Source organism: Podarcis tiliguerta (assembly GCF_965153285.1).
Source record: "Podarcis tiliguerta genome assembly, chromosome: 13".
NCBI lineage: Eukaryota > Metazoa > Chordata > Lepidosauria > Squamata > Lacertidae > Podarcis > Podarcis tiliguerta.
The window spans coordinates 28,562,551-28,579,241 of NC_139546.1; the positions used below are offsets into that span (position 1 = coordinate 28,562,551).

Consider the following 16,691-nt stretch of genomic DNA (forward strand, 5'->3'; position numbering starts at 1 on the left):
CAGGGGTCCCTGACACCTCTGTCTAAAAGGCACCCAGGTGAAAGGGCTGGAAACAAATTCTCTGTGAATACAGTGACCGAGTAAACCATAGCAAGGTCCATATGTGAATGTGTCCATTCCTCTACTGAGCAGGGCCCTAACAGCCTGTATGGGTGTGTGGAAAATTCCTGCAAAGGCAACAAAGAAGGTGGCCTGTACCTGGTCATCCCCCTATGTACACCAGAGGTGGGCTGGGCACAACCCTCAAATCCTTGCCCCTGATTGGTCTCATGGGTGATGTCTGCCCACATCTGGAAGGTTCGGCATGGCTGGTAGTGGGCTGCTGCAGGTGGCTACCCACCGCTATCTGCACCGGAAATTGGTGGGGTTCCTGGACCAACCATGGCCATGGTGTGCAGCAAATGCCCACCCCCCACCCCGAGCCCCAGGTGAGCAGATATTATACCAACATTTAATAAGAGCAGCTTTAGATGTCAAGAAATGGTACAAGTTTTGAGTGATATGGCTTTTGATTGCTAACTGGCAGAGCTTTGGGTAAACCACCATCCTTTCACCCTTCAATGTGCACACAAAGCAAAGGGTTAAAGTTCAGAAACATGTAAGCACATTGCAGTATTTAACCAAAAGGGGGCCATTTCCAGAGAACTTTTCCGGCTACTTTTGGATGTGATGTTATTGGATATTTTTACTTGGCGTATTGGCAAGCTTTATGCTCACTTGTGTGTTTTTTTACATATTATTTATCAATATTACTACTGCATTTATTCTTTTTAAATGTGAATCACTTTGAGCACAGCTGTATTTGTGAGAAATGTAGTATATCAATATACTATGCCTACTATAATGGTTAACTTCAAACATTAAAGACTGACAAATTTGAGCTGAACTGTGCTATTACATGTGATTCAGTAGTAGAGTTGATGATTATGTTCCAGCTGCTATGACCCGAGGGAACAAGAAAAAAAAGGAGAGGGTCAGAGGAACTTCAAGCAAACTCCCCAAACATTTTATGACTGACTGATCTTGGGTTGCGGAAGAAACATTATTACCTCACACATCTAGCATGAGTCTCTATGCATTAATGTTCCATCTTTCCTTCACATGCAGCAGACCAGTAATCGAAAGCCTGCAAAGACACCCAGAGAGACTTTTTTCTCTCTACAGCTTTGGCACAACCACAAAAAGACTCGCATTGTTTGCCTTTACAAATATATGTATATATATTGGGGGGTGGAAACTAACAAGTTATCCTGTGGATGTACTGCTATGTAAGTAAACTTTGTCAATAACGATGCCAAATCTTTGCAATGCCAAATCAAATGACTGCTTTTTTTTTTATATCAGCTAACACTTTACACGATGAATCTATGTGAATTGTTCTTTAAAAAAAGGAGATGTGGATGAAAGTAGATAATTGATGTATAACATTTGTTTTAGAATTTTAGAAATCTGAGCAAATGGGATTTTGGTAATGCAAGACCACTGTTGTGAAATGTCTTCTCACCTACCCATGCCTTTGAATCTCATTTTCATGGGGAGAATTATCTTAAGAACATTTTTCCAACTTCAGAGAAATGAGGCAAAAATTGCACAAATTGTCTCAATTATGTACAGAAAGCAGCATTTTAGTTAGCCATATGTTGCAACAAGTTGAGTGGTTCTTTCAGATTTTTCCTTCCCTCCTTTTTGTTTGTTTGTGTGTGTGTGTGCACTTGTGCATGCGCTTGCATGTGTGGTCCAGGGAGGTCCTATCTAGCTAGTTCAGTATCTGGCTATCCCAGCAGTTATACAGCCAGGCAGCGGCCAAAGTTGCTGGCTTTCTGCCTGACTGGCTTGCTCGAATTACACTCTGTACAGAGCATTTTTCACTCTGCATACTTCCACCTGTACTGTGGACAAGGAACAAGGTAATGCTTTTCCATTATTTGTTATAATGTTTTTAAGCAGATCAGAGTTGCCTCCTCCCCTGGTAAAAATGTAAGTATTTATGCCCCCTCTTTCGCCCCCCCCATAAATAAATCAAAGGCAGAGAAACCTGTCACCCATGTCATCCACTCATTGTAATTAAATGGATGAACCCAATTCCTAAAACTGAATAAGAACACCACTGGGTGTATTTAGCGTTGCTTATCTAAAGCTAACATTACTTAGAAACATAGGTCTATGTGGCACATTGTACACCATTTTGATGGTCTCAAATAAGTAAGTAAGTAAGTAAGTCCTTCTAGTGAAATGTTGTCAGTACTGACTAGCAGCTCTCTTAAGATTTGAAGCAGGAATCATTTACGAGTCCTGCACCAGAGACTGAAGCTGGGAACTTTTGCATACAGAGCATGTGTTCTATACCTGTGCTATGGCTTCTTCCAAGTTACACCCCTATGATGAGCAGTAGGTCTTAAAAAGGGAAGGTTATGTTGCTGTACCTTGTCTCTTACAATCCCCTTCTTCCAAAATGATTTACCAGTGCCACTAAGCTTTTTCACTCTCTAGCTCTCTCCACATAAATCCTTTGGTCCCTAGGTCCTGTGTGGTGTTTCTCTAGCGAATAACACCTTTCACACACATCAGAAAATCTGGGTTATTTCTGAACATGCTGTCAAGCATTTTCTTCCCTCAGAAGTTAAAATGTTCAAGACTATCACCATACCTTCAGAGAAACCAATGGCTTCTTTCATGCTCATAATCCTTATTGAAATTATAATATGTGTTGGGATCTCTGCAGATGCAGAACTGTGCCATTGTTTTCTGACTCAGTCTGGTAAATATTTATAGACAATGGGATTTTAGCAGATTAAGAAATATGATATGACAAGATGCTGATTTATCTATTAATTTTGAATGTGATTTATTGCTGAATAATGTGTATCTATAAAATTGTGAAATCTGAACTCTGAATATTATTACAGCTCTAAACAGCAACAACATATTATTGAGGATGAAATGGGAGAACAGGACACATACATTTATCCTAGTAGGTTTTCCTGGAGACCCTGAATTGCAGATGTCACTATTTACGCTTTTTCTAATTATCTACACACTGACAATAACGGAGAATGTGGTGATCATTGCCTTAATCTGGATTAACATCAATCTTCATAAGCCTATGTATCTCTTCCTGAGTAATCTTTCTTTCCTGGAGATCTGGTATGTCTCCGTCACGGTTCCCAAAATGCTTGCTGGCTTTGTGGCAGAGAAAAGAGAAATCTCTTTTATAGGTTGCATGGCTCAGCTGTACTTCTTCCTGGCTTTGGCATGTACTGAGTGTGTCCTCTTAGCTGTTATGGCCTATGACCGTTATGTTGCCATCTGCAACCCATTGCGCTATCCAGCCATTATGAGTCAAGACCTCTGTGTTCGTCTAGCAGCCGGATCCTGGTTGAGTGGCTTCTTTATTGCCATGGGGAAGGTCTTCTTCATCTCACGGCTGAGCTACTGCGGACCTAACACCATCAACCACTACTTCTGTGATGTTTCTCCACTTCTCAACCTGGCCTGTACTGATATGTCATTGGCTGAGCTCATTGACTTCCTATTGGCCTTACTCATTCTCCTGGGCCCCCTTTCTGTGACAATTGCCTCTTACTTCTACATCATCTCTACCGTACTTCGCATCCCTTCAGCCAAAGGGAAGCAAAAGGCCTTCTCCACTTGTGCCTCACATCTTCTGGTAGTCACCATTTTCTATGCTGCCTCTCTTTTCATCTATGCCCGCCCAAAAGCACTCACTTCCTTTAACTCAAACAAGCTGGTGTCCGTTGTCTACACAGTCCTCACACCGCTTTTCAATCCAGTCATCTACTGCTTGAGAAATCAGGAATTCAAGGATGCCCTCAGCAAAACAGTTCATGGACCTTCTCGACGTTAAGCATAAGGCAAAGAACTAAGTAGGTAGATGTTTCTACATTGAGACAGTTCCAGATACTTATACAGTGGTACCTCTGGTTGCGGACAGAATCCGTTCCAGAGGTCCGGCCGTATCCTGAAGTTTCCGCAACTGGAGGCACCGCTTCTGTACATGGTGCGTAGAGCATGTCTGTGCATGCACGAGTGGCAAAACCCAGAAATATACTTCCGGGTTTGCCACTTTCGCTAACCAAAGTTTATGTTACCCGAGGGTAACGTAAGCCAAGGGTCTACTGCATTTTCTAAATACTAATACCGTAATTAGTATTTTTTTTATTTATATCACCCTTAATCCGTAGATCTCAGGACAGTTCAAAACATAAGATTACAATAGAAAAACCAAAAAATACATAGTAAAAATAAGAACAATAACAAACCAATATTTCTCCATTCCAAAACACAATTTAAAGGGCCTCAGATGTTAATCAGCCAAAAGCTTTGTTGAAGAGGATTGTTCTTAAATAAGCTAGGACTATATGGTTTCTTTTCCCCTGAATGTTGGGAGTGACACTAACTTTGCCCAGCAGTCCCTGGAATGTTACATCTAAATATCTAGTAAGCATTAACATGGCGGGGGAGGGGGGAGAGAGTTAAACAAATGCTTTTGGTATCATATGAAAAAAGTTGTCCAAAACTGGTGTGATAAACTGGTGCAATATACGAATTTTATTTGAGATGAACATTACAAATTGCTGAGAACCAATGTAAATAATAATAATAATAATTATTATTATTATTATTATTATTATTAAATTCCATATAGTTCCAAGCTAGGATATGCAGAAATCGGCAACAACACTAGGGAAGTTTTTGGATATGCAGCTGTATTTCAAACCAAGTGTTTTGAGGTCTAATATCTTAAGCTGCATGCTTAAGACATTTCCCTGTATCTGTTATCCTGCAGCCCAGGCCTCCTTCATCCCTGCTTTCATGAATGATAGCATCCTAGGAGCAAGGGGCATTGTCAGTGCATTTTCTAGAAGAATGACCCCGAGCGTCCCCGCATAAAACGGGGGGTGCCCTTTGCGTGGATGCTCGCAGCCCCTGGATCTGGAGCGGCTCCATCAACACAGGCTTGGCTTTGCCTTCCCCAAGTGGGATACCTGGAGGTCTCCGCCTACCTCAGTCAGTTGTCCAATCCCGCCTGGGGGAAGCGTTGCCAAGGAGACCAGGCCAGGTAGAGGAGGGACTACCTGCCCACACAATAGAGGGAGGATCTTACCTGGGAATCCTCACTTGGCTCCAGAGCTTTTCCCACCCTACCCACCCTCAATTACCGTATTTTTCGCCCCATAGGACGCACCGGCCCATAGGACGCACCAAGTTTTTTTGGGGGGAAATAAAGAAAAAAAAATCCCCCCCAGGCACTTGTGGGGCCGGCAGTGGGGAGAAGCGCTCTTCTCCCCACCGCCTGCCTGCAGACCAGGTCCGGGGACAACGGGAAGACGCGCTGCACATCCCAGCTGTCCCCGGAGCTTGTGGGGCAGGCAGCGGAGAGAAGCGCTCTTCTCCCCGCCGCCCGCCTGCAGACCAGGTCCGGGGACAACGGGAAAACACGCTGCGCCTCCCAGCTGTCCCCGGAGCTTGCGGGGCTGGCGGCGGGGAGAAGCACGCGTCTCCCCGCTGTCAGCCTCCAAATCACATCAGGAGAGAGTGGGATGGCAGCGTTCCGCCTCCCCGCTGTCCCCCAATCTTGTGGGGCTGGCGCTGCGGCTCTCCTGAAGCCTGGAGAGCGAAAGCCTGCATTCGCCCCATAGGATGCACACACATTTCCCCTTCATTTTTGGAGGGGAAAAAGTGCGTCCTATAGGGCGAAAAATACAGTATGTCTTATTTTGCAGGTTAACTTTTCTTCACAGGTATGCGGGTGCTGCTACATCAAGGTCGCTTTTAAAGGGCCAGAAAGAAATTCCCCTGCATTGGCAAGTTTTGCTTTTCCCGTAGCAAAACGTCTCAACTTTGGTGGTATCAGGCCTTGGGCAGAATCCTTTAGTCTATCGTCCTCTTTGCAGCAGCGATACCAGTGTTCCCCGTTAAAGGAGTTTCTGAAGGGAGGCTTTGACCGTATGCCGAGAGGTCGTCATTGCTCTCCCCTGCGTCGTCGTCGTAATGGGGGTGGCTATCTCTGCTTGAGCATATGTTCTCCAGAGCCGGCCCATCCCCCCCACACACACACTGGATAACCCTGATGTTCCCTAGGTCCCCGACTGGGGACTGGGGAGGGATAACGCCCAATGCCTGAGCCAAGGTCTACCCACATCTGAAATATAATAAAGTTGTGGCCAATTTAATCCCATAGCACGTTGTCTTGAGTCGCTATTCTACATGATGGGGGGGGGCGCCCGGGATCTGAGGGACTCCGCCTGTCCACACTAAACATTTCCCAGAGTCACTGGGATGCTTTTGTGGCAAGTAGAAGGATGGCTCTCAACTTTCCTTTGGGTGCCCCCATCCATCTGAAGTGAGACAGTTGGTGTCAACATAGGAGAAGGCTTTATTATTAGAGTTTAGAGATGAAGGTGTTAGGAAAGGGCTGTGACTCAGTGGTAGAGCATCTGCAGAATCCAGGTTTGATCTCCAGGGCAGCAGATGGTGACAGAGGAGGAGGCTTTTACAACTGTGGCACCTGCTGAGAGGTTTGGGTTAGTAGTTTGTTCCAAGTTTTGTTTAGGAGTTTCTTCCTAAACAAGCGCAGCAACTCAAGGGAAGGAGAAAGGAAAAGGCTGCCAAAGGAACATAATAGAAACCTTCCTATTGCTATTTTGTGGACAGATCTCTGAAAGACTCAGCAATGGTGTGATTCTCAGCCCAGCCTGACTATATCAGTTTCTGCATTGATCTCCTCTGCCCTTTTGCATTTGTGACCATCATCACTACTCATCATGAGCAGCATGCCCATATATCAGTGAAGAAATAATTTTCTCTTTTTGATTTTCTTTTTCTTTTCTATTTTCTTGTAACTTTTTGTCTGAACAAGTTTTTGGGAAGCTAGAAATTCTTTCAATAGTTTCTTCATCTCTCCTGTGTAGGTAAACCTCAAAATTAATATCCGCAAGTATTTGCAATGTTTTCATTATTTCACATGTGCATTTTTATGATTTGTAAATGGTAATCCAAATTTGTAATTTGGATTAAAGATGCACTTCTCATTTTCTATGCATGACAAACAATATTTGGTTTTGAAGTAATGCACTGTTGTTGTTTTGTTTGCAGTTCTGTTCCAATTATGTATATTTTAAAATAAGGGTTTTGTGGGCTAGTATCATTTTGGACAGCTTTCTGAGATCAGTAGTTTTCACCAACGGAACAGAACTAGGTGTATTTATTAGGTCAAGAGTGAATATATAAAACCATTCACCAAGTGGTAAATTTACTGGGGAAAAAGAAGATGAGATTAATTTTTGGAAGCAGATTGTTTGTTTGCTTAAATGCAGTTGTTTCAAGACTATATTTAGGAGAATTTCAATTTGACTTTGGTGAGGTTAAATCAGTAAATGCAGCTGAATTTATTTTTGGTAGCATTGTCTTTTTTGCTGTTGCTAGACATTATCTTTTTTAATAACTCAGTTTTAAAACGTTGTTCAGAAGGTTGTCTTATTTAGCTGTGAGGTTGTTTGAGATCAGATGTAAGTTCTCCTGAGTTTGGTGTGGCTTACTTCAAATTAATTGAGTATAGGATTTCAGCCTGACCACATATTCCTATGCATGTCCATTTAGAATCAAGTCCTATCTGATTCAATATACAATTATGATAAATCAATATTTTATTGCAGAATGTTTATTAATCAGTTTCGCTTGACTTATTAAAATGGAAGGGTATTATATTTGATATTTTAAAAGGGTGGATGGATGATGAAATATAAATGTGAGATATCTGTTGTTGTTGTTTAGTCATTTAGTCGTGTCTGACTCTTCGTGACCCCATGGACCAGAGCATGCAGGCACTCCTGTATTCCACTGCCTCCTGCAACTTGGTCAAACTCATGTTCGTAGCTTTGAGAACACTGTCCAGCCATCTCATCCTCTGTCATCACCTTCTCCATGTGCCCTCAATCTTTCCCAACATCAGGGTCTTTTCCAGGGAGTCTTCTCTTCTCATGAGGTAGCCAAAGTACTGGAGCCTCAGCTTCAGGATCTGTCCTTCCAGTGATCACTCAGGGCTGATTTCCTTCAGAATGGAGCTTCTTGCAGTTCATGGGACTCTCAAGAGTCTCCTCCAGCACCAAAATTCAAAAGCATCAATTCTTTGGCGATCAGCTTTCTTTATGGTCCAGCTCTCACTTCCATACATCACTGCTGGGAAAAACACAGCTTTAACTATACAGGCCTTTGTTGGCAAGGTGATGTCTCTGCTTTTTAAGATGCTGTGAGGTATCTAGTATTGAACTTAACAGCCATATTAAAATATATAAGTGAACCAATTTATAGTTATGACACTGGAAAGTTCGGAAGCATCCCTAAAATATGCATAGACTTGTTTGTATATGCATTCCAGTTTGACTGCTGATGTAGGAGAGGACATTTGCAATGTAAATAACTAAGCAATCTAAGGATGTTAGTGCACAGTGTGAGGTCCTGAGAAAGAAGATAACATTTAAAATACTGATTTGTTTGGAATTAAATGAATAAATGCAGCAATACCCACTAACTAAAGTATGGGGAGGGGAACCATCTAACATTGAGCTAACATTATTGTATTTTTACTGCTGGGGAGAGAGACAAATGCTTCAAGATGCCCAAAAACCTTTACCAGCTTACTTGGGTAGTGTGAACATTTACTTGAGGGGGATGAGAGTCACCATTGGCTGCTCTGCTTGAGGCTAGCCCTGCAACAAAGTCTTGACGCACCTTCAAGATTAACAAATGTTTGGTGGCAAATTTATGACGGCAAAAGACAGGGGCACAACTCAGTTGGCATGTATTGAAGGGTAATTGTAATAAGTGGGGTTAAAATGGCCAAAAGGTGCAGTCTGTCACCATTCTGAATAAAGGTTTGCAAAATAAGTCCAGTGACCATTACCAGCACCAAAGGGAAATCCCGGTACTACTGAAAATGTCTAATGTTCACCATTTGGGGTTGCAATAATGCATTGGCTTCCTGTCCCACTATGGGTGTTCATTTCTTTAACCATCCCAAAATGAGTATACTGTATATATTTTTTCTTTTACAGTTATAAAATTTAACCTACATGCTTATGAACATGGATTTATGAATCAGTTTTGGTAGCAACTTGATAGCAACACTCATTAAAAACTTAAGTCATCAGTTATACATTAAGAGTCACATCCAGCACCATCTTATGTATATCTAATCTGAAATAAGTCTATGTTTAATGTAGGATGGCCAATTATGTATTGCCAAAAAAGAGGCTTCCCATTCACAAAAAAGAAGATGAAATATTTGCATAAATTTTTCATATGGTACTTTATATGTATAGACACACATTTAGAAAGAACTACAAGAATTTAAATAGAAATGCAATACATCTCAATATAGAGGGAAGAAATCAGGTGATTTCTGTGTTGGATTAGACTGATGACCAGGTGCTACTAACTTTTGTTGGGTATCTTCAAGGTTCCTGGTCTCCCTTTTTCTGGTTCCTTATCTTCAATCTAGACTGGACAATTCTCAAGCAATGTCCTCTGACAGTCCTTCAAAATCTATTCACTGTAGACAGTGCTGGCCCAGCCATGAGGCACGTGAGGCTACTGCTTTAGGGGGCAGAAGCCCCCCAGGTGGCATGCCTGTAGGTGGTCCATCTGCTCCACCTCCTTTTCAAGTGGCAGAGAAGCACCGCCACCATTGGCACCACTTTGGGGCAATAGCTCACTGGAAATTGGTATCAATGGCAGTGCCACTCCTATGCCAGCAGAGAATGAGGCAGGACACACAACAGCAGCAAAGCAGGTGGGGGCAAGAGAAGGTGGGTGGGGGCAGGGGCAGTAGGGCAAAGTGGAACTTCCCGTTTTCCCCCAAGCAGTGAAACAAGATGCACTGCCCTGGGCTGTAGAGTGGGCCACCTGGCTATGGTAGCATGATGAGTAAGCTTTGCTTCTTATAAGGTGTGTTTGGATTGCAGCCAAAGTTAGCTGAACTCAGTTCCCACTGATATCAGTGGGGCTTTATTTAGTCATGGCTTTCATGTTGATTTGAATGGGATTTATACTGGATGCAATCCTGTGAAATATGGTTTCCCGAATAAAGAAATCATAACGCTCTCTATGCAACAACAGATATGTATAGAAAGTTGAATTAATTTTAATCTATTTTAGTATTTTAACCTTTGTGTGTTTTAAAGTAGAGTTCTTGATTGTATGGTTTTCTCATTTTGCTAATCACTTTCAGGTCCTTTACAATCAATTGGTAAAAAATTTTTAGGAAATAAAAATATTAAATTACATTTGCAGAGTGGAAGGGCACTCACTGTCATTTGCTTTTGGACAAGTCATGTGTATTAATCTTCTTTCTGTGTCTTTCTGCCTTTCATCTATGATACCAGCAAGCATTTGAGATGCAACTGGCAAACTGGACACAAGTGAATGAATTCATCCTGGTTGGTTTTCCTGGAGATCTGAGGCTGCAGCTCTTGTTATTCACCACTTTTCTGGTTGCCTACACACTGACAATAATGGAGAATGTGGTGATCATTGCCTTAATCTGGATGAACATCAATCTTCATAGGCCTATGTATCTCTTTCTGAGTAATCTTTCTTTCCTGGAGATCTGGTATGTTTCCGTCACGGTCCCCAAAATGCTTGCTGGCTTTGTGTCAGAAAAGAGGGAAATCTCTTTCATAGGTTGCATGGCTCAGCTGTACTTCTTCCTGGCTTTGGCATGCACTGAGTGTGTCCTTCTAACTGTTATGGCTTATGATCGCTATGTTGCCATCTGCAACCCATTGCGCTATCCAGCTATTATGAGTCAAAACTTATGCATTCGTCTAGCAGCTGGTTCCTGGTTGAGTGGCATTTTCATCGCCATGGGGAAGATCATCTTCATCTCACGCCTGAGCTACTGTGGACCCAACGTTATCAACCACTTCTTCTGTGATGTTTCCCCACTTCTCAACTTGGCCTGCACTGATATGTCATTGGCTGAGCTCATTGATTTCCTTCTTGCCTTACTCATTCTCATTGGCCCACTCTCTGTAACTATCACCTCTTACATTTGCATCATCTCCACAATTCTCCACATACCTTCAGCCAAAGGGAAGCACAAAGCCTTTTCCACCTGTGCTTCACACCTTCTGGTAGTCATAATTTTCTATTCTGCCACTATTTTCATCTATGCCCGGCCAAGAGCCCTCACATCCTTTTATGCCAACAAGCTGGTGTCTGTTGTCTACACCGTCCTCACACCACTTCTCAATCCAGTCATCTACTGCCTGAGGAATCAGGAATTCAAAGATGCCTTCAGAAAAGCAGTGCATGGAGCTTCATCAATGAGAATGGGCTAATATCTACATTTCAGTGCATCTGAAGGGCATATGTTTACTTGCACCACGCTTCAAATGAGGACTTCAGACAGGGTTATATTTATTAAAATACAACAAGGAAGACATGCCCCAAACCAAACAGCAGTGTAGGCAATGAAAACCTGTGCTGGTAGGCAGATAGTCATGTGCCTTTGGCACTTAACATCTGTGCTCAGAAAACTGCACTGGTTGACAATCTGCTACTGCTTCAACTGTTACTATAAGTACATAAACTGCATTGAGTTTTTCTACAATGGAGCAGTGTATACTTTTTATGAAATAAATAGGAAGAATGTCCTTATTAATTTGGGACTAGTTTACCTGCTAGATTGCTTTACCCCATAGATGTACACTTTACCACTTCAAGCTGCAGAACTGGCAATATTTAAAGTGTCACATATAGTCATTCAGCACTTGTAAGAAATTTATCTTTAGGTATGACAGCAACCAAACAATGAAACTCCCTATATACTGACATCAGGCTGCCCCTTCCACTGTATTATTTTCCATGGTGGCTAAAAACATTTTTTTATTTGGCAAACCTATTCAGACATGTATCAGGTATTTTAATCTGCCTTTAGTTTATGGTTCATTTAAAATATTTTAAAAATATATTTAATACTTGAATACCTTTCCCTAGTGGTTGTCAGTAGTCCAGTGCCTTTGAAAATTAGCCAGAGCACACAGGGTGATATTTGTTTACGGCTGCATAATTTAAAGGACTAATAGCATACTTTTCTTTGTTTGTTTTAGAATAAACACTGAAAATTTGTGGACCTGTAGGCTACCAAATGGTGAGGCCAATTTGGATCTCCTTTGCCTACTAATCTGTTCATTCTTCCACATCCTAAAAAGTGCATGGAACAATTTTCCACCTCTATGTTTGATCTAGGCTATTGGCAGGAGAGAAAGAGAGAGAATATGTAAATAATTGATTGTTATTAAACATATCCCAAAGGTTATCTAATACTCAGAGATATAGATTAGGTCTCCTGTGTGTGTGAAGTGACTCTTGAAATAGCAGCACCAAACAATGTAAAGCTGTTTCTCAGGCTGTACAGTTTCCCGTTTTATGTTTTTTTGCGGGATAACATGGTGCAGGAAATTTTAGCCACAAGGATAGATGAGATAAGAAGGGCAAAGATGTAAGTGGTTAAGTTATGAATTGCCTCTTGAAAACTCATTCTTTTTAATGAAAGGATTCAGTATCATTGTTTCATTTGGCAATAATCTACATTAGTTCGCCATTTTCATAGGATTTCATTCTACCAATTAGCCTCAATAGTATTGATGCCTCCTGGATAACTGGCAGCTTGTGTGAGCCCTGTGGCTTACCCTTCATTCAGGTGAATACATATGTTATTGATGAATTTACCATATATTCTTATATTATCATTTTACAATGTCTGCGTGTCTGTCTATCTAATAAATCCTTAGAACTAAACAGATGTAGATTGGTAGATAAAGGTCTCTGTGTTTCTGTGTTTCTGTGTGTGTGTGTGTGTGTGTGCATTAATATGTACACATTAATACAAAGAGTTGAAGTATGTATATATATATATATATATATATATATACGGTATATATCAATATGATCAGATATCTGGAGCACCTTTACTACACTGAAAAGATGGGTTTTATTTTGCTGACAAATATAAATGTGGGGAGATTGATAGAAATTAGAAAACTACAGGTTGCATCCTATGCTAGTCCTACTCAGAGTAGATTTATTGATGATGCAGTACATAACTTAGGTTGATCCATTTCAGTGACTCTGCTGCGTGCATAACTTACTTAGACACAAGCTACAGATCAGTGTGGACAGAGTGGGTATGGATACATTTAATTTCCTGTAATACGTAATGAACATAGAGTAGTCACTGCCACTGAATATGGGCATGGGAACCACTTCTACTTTAGATGGCTTTAAAATGAGGTGGTTTAGTTCTAGTGATAGTCAACAGCTATAGTATGTGTCATACACAATTATTCATTAGTGTGTACTTCTGAATAATGAATGCTAAAGACAAACAATGAGAGTGTGAATTGTTACCTTCGTGATCTGCTGACTGGATCCCCAGTAGTACTGTTAAAATAAGGTTATATTCAAAATGTTGTCACTGATTGTCTTTCTCCATGCAGACATGTTCCAGCAAATGATTTTGAAGTTCATAATAAAAAAAAAACATTTAGGTTTGTATTTAACTACGACTGCTATCCTAACTCCACTTACCTGGGCACAAGCCCAACTGAATTCAATAGGACTTGCTTCTGAGAAGGTATTAGGATAGCACTGTAAGCAATATTCACAGTAGGCTAAATGAAATCAATGGAGTGAAGTTAGTCATGTTTACTGGTGTCAATGCATCTATTTTGAATATGACTTATCAGTGAGGTACAACCTTTAGTGATACTAGGACTTTATTTTCAGCCAGAAGTCACCAGAACTCAGTCCCGGCACCTCTCAAGTGGGCACCATTGACACTCTAAAAGAATGAGAGAGGTGTTCATGGTGAGTTCCAGAACCCGTTTGTGGTTCGAGGACCCGATCCCCGCTTAGTGGAATGAAGACACACGGACATGTAATATAAGGTTAATGGGCAAGACTTGCGACGGGACAGCGGAAAGTGAGGCTGCGTGGCTGGCACAGCAGCAAGTTAAGCTGCCATCCACGCCCCCTCCCAGCCGCCTGGTTGGACGCTTGCCCGTGGGCGTGGTGCGCCAGCTAGGTGAGTGGGTGGCAGGGGGCTAACACCCCCTGCTTAAGGCGGAGCTCGGTTCCCGCCCACAACCCCTCCCCTCTTGCAGGAGGAGAGTCTTTCCAGAAAAAAAGACCACTGGGTGATACTGCCTAAGGAGGTGGTTGTATAAAACAGAGATGTCCAACTTCCCATGAGGGAAAAAAACTGGCAATGATCTACCCATTTTTGGGGGGGAGGGGGGAGTTCAGAGTTGTCAAGCTTTCCTTAGGGGGGCAGGTCAAAGTTGTCGAGCTTTTTTAGAGGAGGCTTCTGCCAAACTTCTTGCTTCTTGAGCTTTTTTTAACATTAAGGGTGCAGAAATCGCTCACCAACAACTCAACCTCTAACAAACAAATGCAATGCTACAGCAGACAACAAAGGAAACCCACTAAATGCAACGCGGGGAAAGAACAATGGGGTGGAGACATGATTCTAAACAACACAAGCAATAAGGATGCCGTGAATGGTCGCGATTGGCCACAGTAATCCGGGGATCAACCTGTCGATCATGGTCGACCAGCTGGATAACCCTGGCATAAAACTAATTAATTAAATAAAAATAGGTAGCTAGGAAAGCTACAGCTTTCCAGCACAATTCCCTCCATTCTTTCCATTGTAGTATTCTCTTTCTTATTAGCAATGGAAATGATACTGACTATACCATTCTGTTCCTTTTTAAATCATTATGATTTGTGTTTCCAGCAGGATCCCCCCCCCCCCCCCCGTTAGATCGCTGGAATCTCATGATGAGGCTTTTAGAATGAATGGTTGGCCAAGTAGAGCAGTCTCTACATGGTTACACTACAATGGGAGGATTTCATTTTCTCCAACCAATCCTTCAAAATTACTTCGTAAACATATAGGCATATCTGAAAGTAAAGTGGAAGATAAACTTGGCAAAAGTGATTGCAAGTTGTGCATATTATCAGCATGTACTTTAAAATTTAAACCATAACAATGAGTTTCATGTTGTCATATTTCCAGTATAAGTGTTGTGTTTGTGTTGTGTTTTTCTAGTAGAATAAACCATAACATTAATATAGGGTTGTACACATTTATCTACTTTATATCCATAGGCATACAAGGCTTTACTTCCTTTCTTTTCTTAATAAGATTTTATTAAAGCTTTTTCATAACACAATAAGATAAAATTAATCTGAATAAAAGCAAAAGCCCTAAATTAGGTATATGATATGCCTATTTTAAAGGAGGGATGACGGAGAGAGATTGAGAACCCAAATCTTTCAACATTGATTAAAAATATACTGTGGTATGTGTTCCTACTTAACACTGTGCATTGGTTGACACTGAGAAAACCTGAAATCCTTCTGTTTTGGATCTTCTTTCTGCCTGGAAAAAAGAGGATTATGAATATCAGAGGCTTGTACTGTTACCTTTGTTTGCTACAAATACAACTTTTAATTTTGCACATTGCAGCACAATACTGTTAATATCCTCTCCAAAGTAAACCTAATTGGGTTCAATGGAGTTATTCCCAGATTAGTGTTTATAGGATTGAATCATATGTCAATTTCCCTGGATGTAAACCCCTTTGAATTCAATGACACTCCTGAGCAAACTTGTATATAATTGTGTTGTTAAAACTATTTCCCTGAAATGATTATTACAACCCTCTTTAGCTCTTCATGATTCCCTGGGGCATTTGGCTCACCATTGCTTCAGACAGAATATTGAGTGGAACAGATAATCCTTTAATATGATCAAGGAATGCACAATTGAATTCTTACTTTGTAATCATACAATGCTGCCTGCTAAGTTTTCTGGGGTAGCCAACAATTTGGGGTAATGGGAATTGTAGTTCCACAACCTCAGAAGGTATCCCTTATATTCAATGAAGAAGGAATAAAACAGGAAAAGCGCATAGCGCAGGGGTACAGTACTGTCTCTTCAGGCAGATGCCCCATTATTTTTAATCCCTTTCCATTCTGGGAAGTTAAAATGATCAGGTAGCAGATGATAGGAGACATCTGAAGGCAGCCCTGTTTCTAACCCAGAAATAGTGCTTCAGGTTAAGAACTTTGCTTCAGGATGAGGACAGAAATCGGGCTCCGGCAGCGCTGCAGCAGCAGGAGGCCCCATTAGCTAAAGTGGTGCTTCAGGTTAAGAACAGTTTCAGGTTAAGTACGGACCTCCGGAATGAATTAAATACTTAACATGAGGTACCACTGTATTTTTAATCTTTTGTTGGAAGCCACCCAGAGTGGCTGGGGAATAATTTATTATTATTTTTATTATTATTATTATTATTATTAGCAGCAGCAGTAGTAGTAGTAGTAGTAGTAGTAGTAGTAGTAGTAGTTGTGGTGGTAGTATTATCTCTGCCTGAGGCTCTGGAAGCCATTACCAGTCATAATAGGCGCTGTAGCTTCTTCTGATATGTGCTCATGAATCCTCTTTTAAATAATCCCATTCTTTTTAAAGAAAGAAGACAACATCTGTGTAACTGTTTTCGTGTAGCCACTATGAGAACAGATGATTGGCCTGGATGACCTTTGGTCTGATCCCATTTGGCTGTTATATCCTTTAGAAAGTGTGTTAACATATAAATGCC

At 41.3% G+C, this 16,691-nt stretch overlaps 3 protein-coding genes across 3 annotated transcripts in view; all 3 read left to right on the plus strand.

Moving 5' to 3' along the window:
* The window catches only part of LOC310662094 (vomeronasal type-2 receptor 26-like), a gene marked incomplete at both ends in the record, with an annotated part of 371,804 nt that overhangs the window by 290,023 nt on the left and 65,090 nt on the right, over nucleotides 1-16,691 (plus strand). The window lies entirely within an intron of this gene.
* Nucleotides 2,936-3,865, plus strand: LOC310663413 (olfactory receptor 226-like; the record flags this gene model as incomplete). Its single annotated transcript, XM_083411232.1, has 1 exon — nucleotides 2,936-3,865. The coding sequence occupies one exon, from the start codon at nucleotides 2,936-2,938 to the stop codon at nucleotides 3,863-3,865; it is 930 nt and encodes a 309-aa protein (XP_083267358.1).
* Nucleotides 10,416-11,360, plus strand: LOC310663379 (olfactory receptor 6A2-like; the record flags this gene model as incomplete). Its single annotated transcript, XM_083411192.1, has 1 exon — nucleotides 10,416-11,360. One exon carries the CDS (start codon nucleotides 10,416-10,418, stop codon nucleotides 11,358-11,360), a length of 945 nt encoding a protein of 314 aa, XP_083267318.1.